We start from the raw sequence: 19,888 nt of genomic DNA, 5'->3' as shown, positions 1-19,888 counted from the left end.
GATAATGTTCTCGACTTCCACACATTCTTCAAGGCTCCCAGAATTTTCGCCCCCTCCCCCACCCTATGATCCACTTCCGCTTCCATGGTTCCATCCGCTGCCAGATCCACTCCCAGATATCTAAAACACTTCACTTCCTCCAGTTTTTCTCCATTCAAACTCACCTCCCAATTGACTTGACCCTCAACCCTACTGCACCTAATAACCTTGCTCTTATTCACATTTACTCTTAACTTTCTTCTTTCACACACTTTACCAAACTCAGTCACCAGCTTCTGCAGTTTCTCACATGAATCAGCCATCAGCGCTGAATCATCAGTGAACAACAACTGACTCACTTCCCAAGCTCTCTCATCCCCAACAGACTTCATCCTTGCCCCTCTTTCCAAAACTCTTGCATTCACCTCCCTAACAACCCCATCCATAAACAAATTAAACAACCATGGAGACATCACACACCCCTGCCGCAAACCCACATTCACTGAGAACCAATCACTTTCCTCTCTTCCTACACGTACACATGCCTTACATCCTCGATAAAAACTTTTCACTGCTTCTAACAACTTGCCTCCCACACCATATATTCTTAATACCTTCCGCAGAGCATCTCTATCAACTCTATCATATGCCTTCTCCAGATCCATAAATGCTACATACAAATCCATTTGCTTTTCTAAGTATTTCTCACATACATTCTTCAAAGCAAACACCTGATCCACACATCCTCTACCACTTCTGAAACCACACTGCTCTTCCCCAATCTGATGATCTGTACATGCCTTCACCCTCTCAATCAATACCCTCCCATATAATTTACCAGGAATACTCAACAAACTTATACCTCTGTAATTTGAGCACTCACTCTTATCCCCTCTGCCTTTGTACAATGGCACTATGCACGCATTCCGCCAATCCTCAGGCACCTCACCGTGAGTCATACATACATTAAATAACCTTACCAACCAGTCAACAATACAGTCACCCCCTTTTTTAATAAATTCCACTGCAATACCATCCAAACCTGCTGCCTTGCCGGCTTTCATCTTCCGCAAAGCTTTTACTACCTCTTCTCTGTTTACCAAATCATTTTCCCTAACCCTCTCACTTTGCACACCACCTCGACCAAAACACCCTATATCTGCCACTCTATCATCAAACACATTCAACAAACCTTCAAAATACTCACTCCATCTCCTTCTCACATCACCACTACTTGTTATCACCTCCCCATTTGCGCCCTTCACTGAAGTTCCCATTTGCTCCCTTGTCTTACGCACTTTATTTACCTCCTTCCAGAACATCTTACATATGCTTACATATTAACATAAATTGTTAATCATCATTATTGAAGAGTCCCATGCCTACTTTTCATTTTATACACAACAGTCATGTCAATAAAAATGTTTTAACAGATAGTTCCAGGTCTTCAATCTGTGAAAATATGAAGAGAATATGTAACGAAAATCTTGAAGGGTAGATTCTAAATGCATCGCCCTACTTGAGTGTGGGAACATAAGCAGATGATAGTGATCGACTTAATTAGACCAGAACTATAAGTTTCAGGTTCTATACCCTTACTCTGTGCTATGAGGGGAGTACAGAAGATGATAAGCCATGGAGTACTGAACTGATATAAACATGATAAAAATAAAAGGAGACAACTCTAAAATTCTGTATCAAAATGAGATTACTGAAACAGAGAAAGGAAACCCAAAGTTAAGAAGAAATGAACAAAAGAACTACATATATAAGAAGGATGAAATAAATGAAATTATGGATATGTGCAAAGATCATGGTGTGTATTATATGTTCTGCATGGGTTACCCTACCCTAAAACAGTAAACTATTAACTGCCTATATTACTGTAGGCTTGATTGACTACATGGTGTCTACAGAAATAATAGAAAGTATGTGTTATCTATATAATTTTCAAGAGATCTATGAGGCTAATGAATTTTTACACCTAAAAGATGCTCCCAAATGCTGAAAAATAATGAAATTTCTAGTAACAAGTGAAAAACATGCAGTATTTATCTATTCATTATACTTTGCCGCTGTCTCCGGCGTTAGTGAGGTAGCGCAAGGAAACAGACGAAAAAATGGCCCAACCCACCCCCATACACGTGTATATACATACACATCTACACACGCACATATACGTACTTATACATTTCAACATACACATATATATATATATATACATATGTACACATGTACATAATTCATACTTGCTGCCTTTATTCATTACTGTTGCCACCCTGCCACACATGAAATGACACCCCTCCCTTCCCCTGTATGCGCATGAGGTAGAGCTAGGAAAAGACAACAAAGGCCACATTCGTTCACACTCAGTCTCTAGCTGTCATGTATAATGCACCGAAACCACAGCTCCCTTTCCACATCCAGGCCCCACACAACTTTCCATGGTTTACCCCATACGCTTCACATGCCCTGGTTCAATCCATTGACAGCACGTCAACCCCGGAATACCACAACGTTCCAATTCACTCTATTCCTTGCATGCCTTTCACCCTCCTGCATGTTCAGGCCCCAATCATTCAAAATCTTTTTCACTCCATCTTTCCACCTCCAATTTGGTCTCCCACTTCTCCTCATTCCCTCCACCTCTGACACATATATCCTCTTTGTCAATCTTTCCTCACTCATTCTCTCCATGTGACAAAACTACTTCAAAACATCCTCTTCTGCTCTCTCAACCACACTCTTTTTATTACCACATCTCTCTTACCCTTTCATAACTTACTCAATCAAACCACCGCACACCACATATTGTCCTCAAACATCTCATTTCCAACACATCCACCCTCCTCCGCACAACTCTATCTATAGCCCACGCCTCACAACAATATAACATTGTTGGAACCACCATTCCTTCAAACATACCCATTTTTGCTTTCCGAGATGACGTTCTTGCCTTCCACACATTTTTCAACACTCCCAGAACTTTCATCCCCTCCCCAGCCCTGTGACTCACTTCTGCTTCCATGGTTCCATCCGCTGCCAAATCCACTCCCAAATATCTAAAACACTTCACTCCCTCCAGTTTTTCTCCATTCAAACTTACCTCCCAGTTGACTTGCCTAACCCTACTGTACCTATAACCTTGCTCTTATTCACCCATTTACTCACAGCTTTCTCTTTCACACCACTTCCAACAAAGTTCCAGCTTACTACAGTTTCTCACCCAAATCAACCACCAGCACTGTATCGTCAGCGAATGACTCACTTCCAAGCCTCTCATCCCAATGACTTCATACTTGCCCCTTCTTCCAAAATCTTTTTCACTCCATCTTTCCACCTCCAATTTGGTCTCCCACTTCTCCTCATTCCCTCCACCCTCTGACACATATATCCTCTTTGTCAATCTTTCCTCACTCATTCTCTCCATGTGACAAAACTACTTCAAAACATCCTCTTCTGCTCTCTCAACCACACTCTTTTTATTACCACATCTCTCTTACCCTTTCATAACTTACTCAATCAAACCACCGCACACCACATATTGTCCTCAAACATCTCATTTCCAACACATCCACCCTCCTCCGCACAACTCTATCTATAGCCCACGCCTCACAACAATATAACATTGTTGGAACCACCATTCCTTCAAACATACCCATTTTTTGCTTTCCGAGATGACGTTCTGCCTTCCACACATTTTTCAACACTCCCAGAACTTTCATCCCCTCCCCAGCCCTGTGACTCACTTCTGCTTCCATGGTTCCATCCGCTGCCAAATCCACTCCCAAATATCTAAAACACTTCACTCCCTCCAGTTTTTCTCCATTCAAACTTACCTCCCATTGACTTGCCCTTAACCCTACTGTACCTAATAACCTTGCTCTTATTCACATTTACTCTCAGCTTTCTTCTTTCACACACTTTACCAAACAAAGTCACCAGCTTCTACAGTTTCTCACCCAAATCAACCACCAGCACTGTATCGTCAGCGAACTGACTCACTTCCAAAGCCCTCTCATCCACAAAAGACTGCATACTTGCCCTTCTCTCCAAAACTCTTGCATTCACCTCCCTAACAGCCCCATCCATAAACAAATTAAACAACCATGGAGACATCACACACCCCTGCCACGAACCGACATTCACTGAAAACCAATCACTTTCCTCTCTTCCTACACATACACATGCCTTACATCCTCGATAAAAACTTTTAAATGCTTCTAACAATTTTCCTCCCCACCATTTATTCTTAATCCCTTTCCCAAGGGGCATCTCTATCAACTCTATCATATGCCTTCCCCAAGACCCCAAAAAAAGCTACTACAAATCCTTTTCTTTTCTAAGTATTTCTCACATATATTGTTCAAAGAAAACCCACCTGATCCACACATCCTCTACCACTTCTGAAACCACACTGCCTTCCCCCAAACTGATGCTCTGTACATGCCTTTTACCCCCTCAATCAATTTCCCTCCCATATAATTTTCCGGGAAAACTCAACAAAAATTTTTTTTTTCCCCTTTTCCCCTTTTTTTGGCCCTTTGTTTTGGCCCCCGGCTTTTTTTTTTTTTCCCGCGTTTGCGAGGTTTGCGCAAGGGGAAAAAGACGAAAGAAATGGGCCCCAAACCCCCCCCATACACATGTTTTACAATACGTCCACACACGCAAATAAAATACCTACCCAGCCCTTTTTTGGTTTACCCCAGGGCGCTTCACATGCCCTGTTCAACCACTGACAGCACGGGCAACCCCCGGGATACCACATCGCTCCAATTCACTCTATTCCCTTTCCCCCCCTTTCACCCTCCTGCTGTTTAGGCCCCAATCACACAAAATCTTTTTCACTCCATCTTTCCACCTCCAATTTGGTCTCCCTCTTCTCCTCATTCCCTCCACCTCGGACACATATATCCTCTTGGTCAATCTTTCCTCACTCATTCTCTCCATGTGCCCAAACCATTTCAAAACACCCTCTTCTGCTCTCTCAACCATGCTATTTTTATTTCCACACATCTCTCTTACCCTTACGTTACTTACTCGATCAAACCACCTCACACCACACATTGTCCTCAAACATCTCATTTCCAGCACATCTATCCTCCTGCGCACAACTCTATCCATAGCCCACGCCTCGCAACCATACAACATTGTTGGAACCACTATTCCTTCAAACATACCCATTTTTGCTTTCCGAGATAATGTTCTCGACTTCCACACATTCTTCAAGGCTCCCAGAATTTTCGCCCCCTCCCCCACCCTATGATCCACTTCCGCTTCCATGGTTCCATCCGCTGCCAGATCCACTCCCAGATATCTAAAACACTTCACTTCCTCCAGTTTTTCTCCATTCAAACTCACCTCCCAATTGACTTGACCCTCAACCCTACTGCACCTAATAACCTTGCTCTTATTCACATTTACTCTTAACTTTCTTCTTTCACACACTTTACCAAACTCAGTCACCAGCTTCTGCAGTTTCTCACATGAATCAGCCATCAGCGCTGAATCATCAGTGAACAACAACTGACTCACTTCCCAAGCTCTCTCATCCCCAACAGACTTCATCCTTGCCCCTCTTTCCAAAACTCTTGCATTCACCTCCCTAACAACCCCATCCATAAACAAATTAAACAACCATGGAGACATCACACACCCCTGCCGCAAACCCACATTCACTGAGAACCAATCACTTTCCTCTCTTCCTACACGTACACATGCCTTACATCCTCGATAAAAACTTTTCACTGCTTCTAACAACTTGCCTCCCACACCATATATTCTTAATACCTTCCGCAGAGCATCTCTATCAACTCTATCATATGCCTTCTCCAGATCCATAAATGCTACATACAAATCCATTTGCTTTTCTAAGTATTTCTCACATACATTCTTCAAAGCAAACACCTGATCCACACATCCTCTACCACTTCTGAAACCACACTGCTCTTCCCCAATCTGATGATCTGTACATGCCTTCACCCTCTCAATCAATACCCTCCCATATAATTTACCAGGAATACTCAACAAACTTATACCTCTGTAATTTGAGCACTCACTCTTATCCCCTCTGCCTTTGTACAATGGCACTATGCACGCATTCCGCCAATCCTCAGGCACCTCACCGTGAGTCATACATACATTAAATAACCTTACCAACCAGTCAACAATACAGTCACCCCCTTTTTTAATAAATTCCACTGCAATACCATCCAAACCTGCTGCCTTGCCGGCTTTCATCTTCCGCAAAGCTTTTACTACCTCTTCTCTGTTTACCAAATCATTTTCCCTAACCCTCTCACTTTGCACACCACCTCGACCAAAACACCCTATATCTGCCACTCTATCATCAAACACATTCAACAAACCTTCAAAATACTCACTCCATCTCCTTCTCACATCACCACTACTTGTTATCACCTCCCCATTTGCGCCCTTCACTGAAGTTCCCATTTGCTCCCTTGTCTTACGCACTTTATTTACCTCCTTCCAGAACATCTTACATATGCTTACATATTAACATAAATTGTTAATCATCATTATTGAAGAGTCCCATGCCTACTTTTCATTTTATACACAACAGTCATGTCAATAAAAATGTTTTAACAGATAGTTCCAGGTCTTCAATCTGTGAAAATATGAAGAGAATATGTAACGAAAATCTTGAAGGGTAGATTCTAAATGCATCGCCCTACTTGAGTGTGGGAACATAAGCAGATGATAGTGATCGACTTAATTAGACCAGAACTATAAGTTTCAGGTTCTATACCCTTACTCTGTGCTATGAGGGGAGTACAGAAGATGATAAGCCATGGAGTACTGAACTGATATAAACATGATAAAAATAAAAGGAGACAACTCTAAAATTCTGTATCAAAATGAGATTACTGAAACAGAGAAAGGAAACCCAAAGTTAAGAAGAAATGAACAAAAGAACTACATATATAAGAAGGATGAAGTAAATGAAATTATGGATATGTGCAAAGATCATGGTGTGTATTATATGTTCTGCATGGGTTACCCTACCCTAAAACAGTAAACTATTAACTGCCTATATTACTGTAGGCTTGATTGACTACATGGTGTCTACAGAAATAATAGAAAGTATGTGTTATCTATATAATTTTCAAGAGATCTATGAGGCTAATGAATTTTTACACCTAAAAGATGCTCCCAAATGCTGAAAAATAATGAAATTTCTAGTAACAAGTGAAAAACATGCAGTATTTATCTATTCATTATACTTTGCCGCTGTCTCCGGCATTAGTGAGGTAGCGCAAGGAAACAGACGAAAAAATGGCCCAACCCACCCCCATACACGTGTATATACATACACATCTACACACGCACATATACGTACCTATACATTTCAACATACACATATATATATATATACATATGTACACATGTACATAATTCATACTTGCTGCCTTTATTCATTACTGTTGCCACCCTGCCACACATGAAATGACACCCCTCCCTTCCCCTGTATGCGCATGAGGTAGAGCTAGGAAAAGACAACAAAGGCCACATTCGTTCACACTCAGTCTCTAGCTGTCATGTATAATGCACCGAAACCACAGCTCCCTTTCCACATCCAGGCCCCACACAACTTTCCATGGTTTACCCCATACGCTTCACATGCCCTGGTTCAATCCATTGACAGCACGTCAACCCCGGAATACCACAACGTTCCAATTCACTCTATTCCTTGCATGCCTTTCACCCTCCTGCATGTTCAGGCCCCAATCATTCAAAATCTTTTTCACTCCATCTTTCCACCTCCAATTTGGTCTCCCACTTCTCCTCATTCCCTCCACCTCTGACACATATATCCTCTTTGTCAATCTTTCCTCACTCATTCTCTCCATGTGACAAAACTACTTCAAAACATCCTCTTCTGCTCTCTCAACCACACTCTTTTTATTACCACATCTCTCTTACCCTTTCATAACTTACTCAATCAAACCACCGCACACCACATATTGTCCTCAAACATCTCATTTCCAACACATCCACCCTCCTCCGCACAACTCTATCTATAGCCCACGCCTCACAACAATATAACATTGTTGGAACCACCATTCCTTCAAACATACCCATTTTTGCTTTCCGAGATGACGTTCTTGCCTTCCACACATTTTTCAACACTCCCAGAACTTTCATCCCCTCCCCAGCCCTGTGACTCACTTCTGCTTCCATGGTTCCATCCGCTGCCAAATCCACTCCCAAATATCTAAAACACTTCACTCCCTCCAGTTTTTCTCCATTCAAACTTACCTCCCAGTTGACTTGCCCTTAACCCTACTGTACCTAATAACCTTGCTCTTATTCACATTTACTCTCAGCTTTCTTCTTTCACACACTTTACCAAACAAAGTCACCAGCTTCTACAGTTTCTCACCCAAATCAACCACCAGCACTGTATCGTCAGCGAACTGACTCACTTCCAAAGCCCTCTCATCCACAAAAGACTGCATACTTGCCCTTCTCTCCAAAACTCTTGCATTCACCTCCCTAACAGCCCCATCCATAAACAAATTAAACAACCATGGAGACATCACACACCCCTGCCACGAACCGACATTCACTGAAAACCAATCACTTTCCTCTCTTCCTACACATACACATGCCTTACATCCTCAATAAAAACTTCTCACTGCTTCTAGCAACTTGCCTCCCACACCATCTATTCTTAATACCTTCCATAGAGCATCTCTATCAACTCTATCGTATGACTTCTCAAGATCCATAAATACTACATACAAATCCATTTGCTTTACTAAGTATTTCTCACATATATTGTTCAAAGCAAACACCTGATCCACACATCCTCTACCACTTCTGAAACCACACTGCTCTTCCCCAATCTGATGCTCTGTACATGCTTTCACCTCTCAATCAATACCCTCCTATATAATTTCCCAGGAATACTCAACAAACTTATACCTCTATAATTTGAGCACTCACCTTTATCCCCTTTGCCTCTGTACAATGGCACTATGCATGCATTCCACCAATCCTCAGGCACCTCACCATGAGTCATTTTTTTTTTTTTTTATACTTTGTCGCTGTCTCCCGCGTTTGCGAGGTAGCGCAAGGAAACAGACGAAAGAAATGGCCCAACCCCCCCCCATACACATGTATATACATACGTCCACACACGCAAATATACATACCTACACAGCCTTCCATGGTTTACCCCAGACGCTTCACATGCCCTGCTTCAATCCACTGACAACACGTCAACCCCGGTATACCACATCGCTCCAATTCACTCTATTCCTTGCCCTCCTTTCACCCTCCTGCATGTTCAGGCCCCGATCACACAAAATCTTTTTCACTCCATCTTTCCACCTCCAATTTGGTCTCCCTCTTCTCCTTGTTCCCTCCACCTCTGACACATATATCCTCTTGGTCAATCTTTCCTCACTCATCCTCTCCATGTGCCCAAACCACTTCAAAACACCCTCTTCTGCTCTCTCAACCACGCTCTTTTTATTTCCACACATCTCTCTTACCCTTATGTTACTCACTCGATCAAACCACCTCACACCACACATTGTCCTCAAACATCTCATTTCCAGCACATCCATCCTCCTGCGCACAACTCTATCCATAGCCCACGCCTCGCAACCATACAACATTGTTGGAACCACTATTCCTTCAAACATACCCATTTTTGCTTTCCGAGATAATGTTCTCGACTTCCACACATTCTTCAAGGCCCCCAGGATTTTCGCCCCCTCCCCCACCCTATGATCCACTTCCGCTTCCATGGTTCCATCCGCTGCCAGATCCACTCCCAGATATCTAAAACACTTCACTTCCTCCAGTTTTTCTCCATTCAAACTCACCTCCCAATTGAATTGACCCTCAACCCTACTGTACCTAATAACCTTGCTCTTATTCACATTTACTCTTAACTTTCTTCTTCCACACACTTTTCCAAACTCAGTCACCAGCTTCTGCAGTTTCTCACATGAATCAGCCACCAGCGCTGTATCATCAGCGAACAACAACTGACACTTCCCAAGCTCTCTCATCCCCAACAGACTTCATACTTGCCCCTCTTTCCAAAACTCTTGCATTCACCTCCCTAACAACCCCATCCATAAACAAATTAAATAACCATGGAAACATCACACACCCCTGCCGCAAACCTACATTCACTGAGAACCAATCACTTTCCTCTCTTCCTACACGTACACATGCCTTACATCCTCGATAAAAACTTTTCACTGCTTCTAACAACTTTCCTCCCACACCATATATTCTTAATACCTTCCACAGAGCATCTCTATCAACTCTATCATATGCCTTCTCCAGATCCATACATACATTAAATACCCTTATCAACCAGTCAACAACACAGTCACCCCCTTCTTTAATAAATTCCACGGCATCCAAACCTGCTGCCTTGCTGGCTTTCATCTTCCTCAAAGCTTTTACTACCTCTTTGTTTACCAAATCATTCTCCCTAACCCTCTCACTTCGCACACCACCTCGACCAAAACACCTCATATCTACCACTCTATCATCTAACACATTCAACAAACCTTCAAAATAGTCACTCCATCTCCTTTTCACATCACCACTACTTGTTATTACTTCCCCATTAGCCCCCTTCACATAAAGTACAAACAAAAAACACTCAGGCTTTAATTACTATACATGTATGTCCACATCACAGCAGCTCGTTTAACAAAATTTCACTTTATGTAACTTATAAACAAAGAAACCAATTCACTTCATGGCAGACTAAAATTTATCATAAAAGATTGAGTTTCTAACAATCCCCTAAATTTTCTCTTGGTACTAAACTGAGTTTTTGGTACAAGTAAAAGACTGCTTTGCACCATCCTTCAATATCTGTATCATGGACCCAGTGCAGGATCTATATAAATCTATATAAGAAAAACAAAATTTCTTATCAAGCACCAGATGAGAGGGTAGGAGGAGGCAGTAAGCAGTGTGAGAATGGGGTGTGTGGGTCTTCATTCCTAATCTTTTAGGAAGACTTTGTCAACTTGTAGACTGTAGGTCTCAGCCCTACAATGATTGTCTGGTACCATTAAGTGACTGCTCTGCACTGTTACTGTATTTTTTGGCTATACAGTAGGTGTATTATAGTAATAACAAAATAAATCCTATCAAGTGGCGCAAGAGCAAGAGGGTGTGTGAGTGTGTGTGTGTGTGTGTGTGTGTGTGTGTGTGTGTGTGTGTGTGTGTGTGTGTGTGTGTGCATGGTATAGGAAAAATGACTGTAGCAATAAGAGAAAATAGGAAATATGTAGGACTTTATTTTCTTTTTTTGCTAGCAGAGGAGGTTAGTTTACAGCCTGAGGGGTTTGACCCTAAAATGACTTTCTGGTATAGTCAAATGTCTGCTTTGCACTATTTCTGCAGTAACAAATCTATACAGCAAAATCTACACTATTTCTGTAATATTCCATCTATAAAGCAATGGCAGTATAAAAACAAAACCTTCAAGAAATAAAAAAAATCAGACATTTAATAAAAGGGAGCTTATGAGATGAGGTACATAGTGAAAGATAATCAAACAATAAATCTTTGTTTCTTCTTTTCCAAAAGTGCATCACATTACCATCACTCTTTACTGTGATGTTTTACAGGCTTACTTTAAAGTAATGGTCCTTCTCTAGCTTTTCCTGGCAGTAAGCCAACTCAATCTAGCAGCGTATAGTTTGCAATTTTACCCTTACATTTGTAGTAAAATCATTCTTTTTCATTTTCTGGTTCTCTTTCACATCTTATACTTCTTTTCCTGATTATTCTGTGATATTTATTTTGGCATGGTTTACAAGCTTTCTTTCAGTACCATAACTACAGTAATATCAAAAAGACTAAGTAAAAATAATGTTAAATGCTTTTAATGGCAGAGATGTTAAGAAAAGATGTAAATCAATCACTTTAGGTATACAATTGGAAAGCTGACTAAAGCAGATGAAAATCTTACCTAAAATTAAAAAGTACTGGGATTTTATACATTCACAGTGGGAACACTGCACAATACTAGGATTTTATACATTCACGGTGGGAACAATGCACAATAAGAAAATCAAATTACACCAGTGACTGATCACTGATGAACTAATGAAAAAACTGGATGATTTAAAAGTCTGAATCAAAGACTAGATTTAAGTTAAGGTGTCATAAACAATATAATCATTCTGGTAAGTTTTGAAAATATCATTATAAACATTCTCATTTTTTGTGCCTTATTCATAGTATTACCATTAATATTCCATGAAAACAATACCAAATTCATTTCACATACATAACCAGTATCTATTTAAAATATATATTCTGCTCTCTTTTGTTATGAATATGCCTTGGGGTCTGGTATTTTTCTGTAAAAATGCATCTCCAGTTTCATAAAGTCTATGGGAAAACAGATTCCATATACAGGAATTCCACTTAAAGAACAACTTTTCAGGCATATACCTATTCTGTTATGCAGAGGGCAGGTGCACAAAGAAACTAAGTACTTTAATAAAATTTCAACACAATATACCTGCACGGCAAAATGACCTGATATGGTGTCAGATCTTTTCTCTGATAAACCGAAGGGCAAACAACTCGTGGCCAACTCAGTAAGGTCACAGTACAACCACTGCTGATACGCTATCTTTGGCAAAGCCTTATTGTTGTTGATCTGAAAGTAAATATTTTGGTAAAGTATTAGTTTACATCTACCAAAAATGTATCAGTACTTAATAATTGGATTTGTTTTGTAATATTCATACATTGTATGGAACATACAATGAAACCTTTGGAGTGTAACTGGTATCATCTTTTTTTCATCTTAAAATAGCAAATACCTTGATAATGATGTATAAACAGATCGAGGAAAACTAGGGTTAATTACTGTAAAAGTAGGTGAAACGCTTATAGAAGTCAATCGAATATATGAAAGCCTTATCCAACTTTCCCTAAGTGCTAACATTAACCTTACTTACAATATCATTTAATATATAAGTACTATAAATACAATATCTGAAACAGAACTTTGGTCCATGTAAAATAACAGTCATGAAATACAGTGTACACAAAATTGACGCAGACATGCAGACACAAGCATGAATCAACACACAAAATAATACTCCTTTCTGTCTGTATCAGGGTGTATAAAGACATGTCTGTGACTCAATTACGAATAATTCCCGAAACTTCTAGAAACAGGACTTAAGCAGTGCTTTTAGTATAATGAATGATCTAATGGACTGCCTCATTAGCAGATAAATTCTAGTAAAGAGTAGCGTTTCAATCTTTTATTAACCAACACTTATTTCATTGGAACTACAATGCTCACCTTTAACTCTACACCTTAGATTTTTTATCCAATTAGTCTTCAGGAGGCATTCGGATTGTTAACCTTAACCTAAAGTTGTATACATGTCGTGCCTAACATTTGCTATCATTTTACAGTCAATTGCCCTTTCTTCACCATACAACTAGAAAATGACTTGTTTTATGCAATCAAGCTGGAGGAGATTTGACAACTCACATTCTCCCCAGGATTCTCTGACTGAATCCATTCTATGCAGGCTGTAATCCATTCGTCAGGTACTTCAATATGCCTTGCCTTTAGATACGCCTTTACATTATTCTGAGCAGCAATCATGTTCGGAAGTCTTCTGATTTGACGTTATTTTCAAATGATTTACACAGAAGAGATGAGGCCACTGACCAGAACTTTATACTGTAATGTTTGTTTACATTTTTCCCGCTTTATGAAAAGGCCTTATGGCAAGACAGACGAGGGGGAAAAAAATTATGAATTTTACTTCCATTCCAATACATATTCCGCTTATAATTCATGGTAACTATTGTAGAATACATTTTCATATATGTTCAGGCAAGTCGTGAGATATGACGAGTTATTTGGTTTTAAACTCAGGGTGTCGGTGTGTGGAGTGCGCTTGCGCGGCAGAGAGCCAAAGGTGGACAGGGTTTGTGTGTCTGATGTGTTTCACTGTCCTATTTATAGGTGTCAATACGTCGCGCCTCAGTAAGTGTTTGAATAGTGCATGTGCGTGTACTGCTGCTGTTTTACCTAGTAGGACTGCAGCCAGTTTGTGATTTGAGTGTTAAAGCGAGTGTTGGTGATGGGTTGTGCCTTGCATGTCCGAAGGGTGGACTTGAGCTCTGATATGACGCCTTGCTCCTCACCTTCAAGTTTATGGACCAGTTTTTAGATCTCCACGCCGTGTACAGGTCTTGCTAAGGACACATGAAAACCTATCAAAGGCAAATGATATATAGAAATTAAATGTCTTTGGTGATGTGCTGTGTTATGAGACTCGGGAGAGGAAAGTTATTTGTAGAGTATATGTATTTTTATTTTCATCTGTGATGTATTATATTTAGTTCTAGATGAGATTCATGGCCACGCCTCAAGGTCAAGAGCCACTGTATATAGATTTAGCAAGGTGTCACATGTAGTGCAGTCATGGTGACACTTCTATTTCAGTAGAGGTGAGAGTTTTTAGATATTCTATACTTTAAAACCATCAGTCTAATATATTCTGTACTTTAAAACCATCAGTCTAATGTAGTGACCAGACTAGACTTACAGTGTAAAGAAGACAATGAAGTAAAGTGGGTCCACAAGGCAGAAACTACATTCTACCGTGACTTCACTGAGTAACTATGTATGAACATTTTTTTTTTTTTTTTATCTATCATTAATGTCAGTTATTGTGAGAATATGCAACACATAGTCATTTATCTGAGTGATGCAGAGATTTAGACTGGAATATTGTGTGTGTAATGTTTTACAATGTTTGTATCATATAGAGAGAATAGCATATGACCTATTGATCATAATTTTGTCTATTTTTTTCATCTGACAGATGTCAGCATAAGGGATGGCTACTAAGACTAGGGAAATTGTGGTGTTGACGTTTGTGAAACATTTTTAGATTATCATCATAATATCTGAAAACCTCTCATAATTTCACATAGGGGCAAGATTTAGCATAATTTTCAATTTTTGTATTCAGATTATAAATAATTGTTATTATCTACTTATTTTCATCACTTGGTAAAGTATACATGCTGGAATGCTTTTGCATGTGACATACTCATACAATGCCTTGCAACTGCTTGTGGATGGGTGATCATAAAAGGGACAAAATTTTCATATACTGTAATTAAAGTAAGTGTTAGTGGATGTGACTAAATTTTGGAATTTGCTGAAATGTATTTGAATGATGTAGTGTATAACATTCAGATTGTCGTAAGTTTTGTTCGTATGAGCTGGTAGAATGATGTTTGAGATAAGTAAAAATTTTAGGCAAAAGCCAATACAGTATACCCTGATATGGGGGTAATTAGGATGGTGCAGGGTAATTAGGGTCATGTTGAAATGTTTAAGTCCCATTTGAATGAATATACCTCTGTAATTGCCTTGGAAGACACCAAGGAATTACTGGAGGATGTTTATACATACATGACAAACTACAAATACCACAAGGTTAATTAGTTGCATCATGACACATATACCCTTACCATTAATTTTTCACTACAAATATAAAATTTTGTATCTGTTGACAACATAGATGTTTTATTTGAATTTTGTGTTTTCTTTAGTATAGGAAAATGCCAAGGACACACTGACTTGTCAGAGTATCAGCGATGCAGTAATCCCTAATGTCCATACAGACAACACAGAAATCTTTAGTTGGGGGTATGCCTAACATGCAACTAAGAAGTGCACAAGATTTCATGTATGACCTTGAGCAGTAGGCTGTGTAGCAGGTCATAGAGATATAGGAAGCCAAGAGTAAAAATATCTTCTCTGCCTCACTAAGAGCTGGTGATTGTGCAGAATATTGTGACCTGGACTGATTTTGGCAATGGCTTTGACATTAATAAGCTTTGAGGATTTGTTCAGATCTTTTTTAAGAAAGGCTGATAGCCCAGTGCTGCGATTTGTAAATTAATTACCTCATAAGGTCTCGGCTTGTGGCTTCTTATTGAGATGTAAGAATCTCATGAGTTGGGGAATCTGCAAGAATGTTGGGTAAACAGACAGGGCTGGCTGAAGAGGACATTGATGAATTCCCTAGGAATCTTCAGAAATTGCCATAAGATGTATTACCAGTTCATAATTTTTGGAAAACTAACCCCTGAAATGACTCAAAAGGAAAACTGATTTACCGGCGAGGTACTGAACATCCAGACTATATCATGAACTTCTTGAAGTTGTCACTGTCTGTGGTGTTGCTCTTCCTGCCAATGACAAAGTCTTGTTTCCACTTGTTGGATACAAAGCAGAGTATGTAATGGAACCATAGAGGTAGAAGAAATTTTCTAATGCACACAAAACCAGCTGCTGTGCGTATGTTTCCATTATTTGCCTGTTATATTACTGAACTGTAGAAATATTTCATTGCTTTGTAAATGCTGATTTTTTTGTGTCCCTTTCCTTTGTTCAGTAGCAAAATATTGATGCTTTATATGTGAAAACTGATAATCCCTTTTTCTCCAGGCTTTGAGGTAATTGTGGTACAAGTATATATCATCTTTTTTACATGAAGATGAAATGTTTGATAGACTTCCTTCATATTCATTGTGAGTGAGATATGTCAGATCCTGTTTGCATAATGAATTCATAGATGCAGTCTTTCCAGTCCTTCTCTTCATAAAAAACTTAGAAATTTATCCCAATTACCCCAGTTTATGGTACATCTTGAATAGCAAAATAGTACTTAAAAGATTACTTTTCTCTTGAAAGATCATAAAAAAATGATAAGAAAATTAAGAAACAAATGATAGACATGAATTTTACCATGTTAGGAATGAAAGCTTGTGGTGGGAATGTATTGGTAAGATTGCTAAAAACAGCCAAAATGCACAGAGAACATTATATGCTAGTGAAATAAAGAACTTTCAACAAGTTGATCTGCAGCAGGTTGTCATGTTCTCCAAATGCCTATCATTCGGGACTTAGGAATTAACAGACCATTCGTTTAAGCTCCAGTCTCATCCAATAGGTCTTAGCTGTATTCGACAAAATTTGCAGTGTAACGGACATTCACAAAAATTTCCATGAGATTCCAAGCTTAGCCAAATGGGTTCCAAAGGGTCCATTAGAAGCACAATTCTCATACTTTGAAGTCTGTTAGAATGAGGTTTTGCTGTATTGTCATCTGTGTTGGTTTTTAAGACTTAAAACCACATACTTGAAAAAAAAAAATCTTCCCAAGAGGTGACTTGCTGTGCTGAAAGTCTATTGTTCTGCTTGCATATTTTTTGAACAATAGCTTCATCAATTTGCCTTATTAAGAAAGGTTGGATCTTTTGAGGTTCTGCCATGAAAAATAAGAACAATAAAGGTAGAATTCCCTCATTTTCTTGGACTGACCAATTTTCAGGGACCTTAGATTTAGAATTTAGGGTGTTCCTTAAGGGCACAACCAGACTTTCCCTCACTTTGTCTGAAAAAGAGGGAAGTCATTTTATATCATCTGCCTAGCCAGAAGGCCTGATTTGGACTCAGTGCATCCCAAGAAATGTCTTGAAATTTGCTGGGATCCTGCCTTACAGCTATAAGAACTTGCATATATTCCTTTGTAATTTTATATTGAGGAAAATGCTTGCCCCCAGTTTCCAGTCCCTGAAACCCTCCCAGCTCCTCATGAGCCATAGGGTCCTTCCTGCCTGTTTGGCTTGAGGACTGATGCTTCATGTAACAGTGTAGTCTGTTTCTGAGACCATTTCCACTTGGGGAAGAATTGAACTTTATGTCTCCAGTTGCTGCCTGATGTATTTTAAGTGGCCATCTAACTTCCAAAACCCTCTCCCTTAAAAAAGTTTTATGTTCAGCATCCTTCATAAAGATCTGGTGGTTGGTATCAGTTTTGCACAGGGTGATGCACTTAGGCTTTCCTTTGGCAATCTTGTCTGCCTTTTTACCTTGTACCTTTTCTGGCTTACCTTGATTTGTTTTAGGGTAGTGAGAACTTAGACTCTTTCTTACTGTAGAACATCACAATATACTTTTGGCTTCTTCATAGCAGTATACTTTTGGCTTCTTTATAGCAGCTTTTATGGATAGAAACCTCCTTAGGAGGTGTCGGAGAGATAAGGTAAGGATGGAGTTCCTCTTTTTATTCTGAGTCATGTTTTCCCAAGACTTGCCATGTCAAATGGGATCAGGAATGTTTAACCTTTCTATTGTTTAATAGTTCCTCCTTTACATCCTCCAAGAAGTTTACACAAAGTTTCTGCAAATATTTCTCCCATATGTGAATCAGAGCATTTGGTTGAATTGGTCTTTGTTGGTAGTCTTAATGCATACCTTAAAGCAGCTTTCAACTTCTTGAAGAGAGACTTTGTTCTTACTCTAAGCAGCAGAACATTTGGAGGTGTGATAGTCTTCATGCTTTTGTGACTCCCTTTTTTTCCACGTGAAGCCATTTAGAAAGTTAATTGAGCTTGATCCTCATGAACCATCAGCGGTAAGAGATTGCTTCTTTCAGTTTTTTATTTTTGAAGTAAGATGCAGCAGGAGACAGAAGGTTGAAGACCTTGCCACTCCTAACTTTAAAAGTAGTTTTAGTTCTTTGCATTTTCTTCCTACCACTCTTAAAAGTAAGAGTTTTGTTCATCCAAGCCTTATCTTGCTCTAGGAGATTCCCTTTTAAGGCAGCCCTTTCGAAGTAGTCCAACTGGGTCCCCAAGCAGTTTCTCAAAATATTTCCTTCCCGGTTAGAGTTTGACTATATAACTTCTTAGACTTATGGAACTTTGATGTGGGTGCATCAGATGTTGATAAAACTCAAGGGTGGAGTTGGGATTCTCAGCCACCTTTCTCAAGGAATATTCTAAGTAAACCCTAGTTCAACCTCAGTAGGATTACAATGCAGTTTTGATAAGCAGGGACATTTTAGAGCCTATGGTAAGGTTGGGTTTGACTATCTTTCTTACTACCCAAAAAAGGAAACAAATAGAAGAAGACTGAAATAGGATTTGTCTTAGCTAAGTACTTGCACTCTGAATTATTGGTCCATTTGACCACCTCATAGAGTTTCCACACTGAAACAGCAAGACAGTCAGCCTGAAATTGCAAGACACTCAATGACACATTCTGGTTTATTCTAGAATGAGAAGTTTTTGGTTTTCATTTTAGTATCCAAAATATTGCAGGTTTAGGTGAAGCCCTTCGGCTAATCAAGAGAGTAGTAAAGTGCCAGACTAGACGTTCTGAACACCTTTCAAGAAGCATGTTTTGTTTTAAACCCGAACAAGTCATGCTTAATTCCAGTCAGCTCTTCATATGGCTAGGGAGAGGTGGGTATTTTTGGGAAGCTGATCTCTTTTTGTCTTCTCATGAACAAATCCTTGGGCTACACATTTTCTGTATTAAATGTATTGAATGCCAAAATTCACTGATGTGTTTATACAGATTCTGTATAAAATTAAAAAAATTCATCAGTATTATGTGTGTATCCTACTATTATTAAGTTCTTTAGCAAACAAAATTTAATGATAAAGAATGCAGATCTTATTGAATGCCAAAATTCACTGATGTGTTTATACAGATTCTGTATAAAATTAGAAAAATTCATCAGTATTATGTGTGTATCCTACTATTATTAAGTTCTTTAGCAAACAAAATTTAATGATAAAGAATGCAGATCTTAGGTTTCATATCAACATCATGCTTTTGGGTTTAGCTTGTTGGTTTTATATCAATATATTCTCATGGATTTAATTTGTATTGCTGAGTTTTTGATATTGTGAATGCAGCAATCTTCAGCTAATGAATTGATAATCAATTCTTTATCATCTTTATTATTCATCCATACTTTTTGGGAATTTACTGAAAAATTTATTTCCACTATGTATTATAGTAATGATACTAAGTACTCTTGGT

The 19,888-nt window shown here is 39.2% G+C and overlaps 2 protein-coding genes across 10 annotated transcripts in view; one reads left to right on the top strand and one right to left on the bottom strand.

Annotated features, from left to right (window-relative positions):
• The window catches only part of LOC139753405 (recQ-mediated genome instability protein 1-like), a 38,598-nt gene extending 24,861 nt beyond the window's left edge, over positions 1 to 13,737 (bottom strand). The window contains exons 1-2 of the mRNA XM_071669867.1: positions 13,511 to 13,737; positions 12,518 to 12,658 (exon numbers count right to left, since the gene is read on the bottom strand). Coding sequence (XP_071525968.1) covers positions 12,518 to 12,658; positions 13,511 to 13,627 — 258 coding nt within the window. The 5' untranslated portion in view covers positions 13,628 to 13,737. The remainder of the gene's footprint in view (positions 1 to 12,517; positions 12,659 to 13,510) is intronic.
• A 162-nt stretch (positions 13,738 to 13,899) lies between these two features.
• LOC139753406 (dual specificity protein phosphatase 3) overlaps positions 13,900 to 19,888 on the top strand; it is a 92,806-nt gene continuing 86,817 nt past the window's right edge. Inside the window, exon 1 of one of the 9 annotated variants that reach the window (XM_071669871.1) lies at positions 13,900 to 14,014. Coding sequence is in view for 1 of the 9 variants with exons in the window: in XM_071669869.1 (XP_071525970.1) it covers positions 13,969 to 14,014 (46 nt within the window). In the remaining 8 variants the exon portion in view is untranslated. The other 8 variants (XM_071669872.1, XM_071669874.1, XM_071669877.1 and 5 more) reach the window with 8 other exon arrangements.

Source organism: Panulirus ornatus, chromosome 14, assembly GCF_036320965.1.
Source record: "Panulirus ornatus isolate Po-2019 chromosome 14, ASM3632096v1, whole genome shotgun sequence".
Taxonomy (NCBI): Eukaryota; Metazoa; Arthropoda; class Malacostraca; order Decapoda; family Palinuridae; genus Panulirus; species Panulirus ornatus.
The sequence above is the reverse complement of the archived record's forward strand: the minus strand, read 5'-3'. Positions and strand labels throughout refer to the sequence as shown.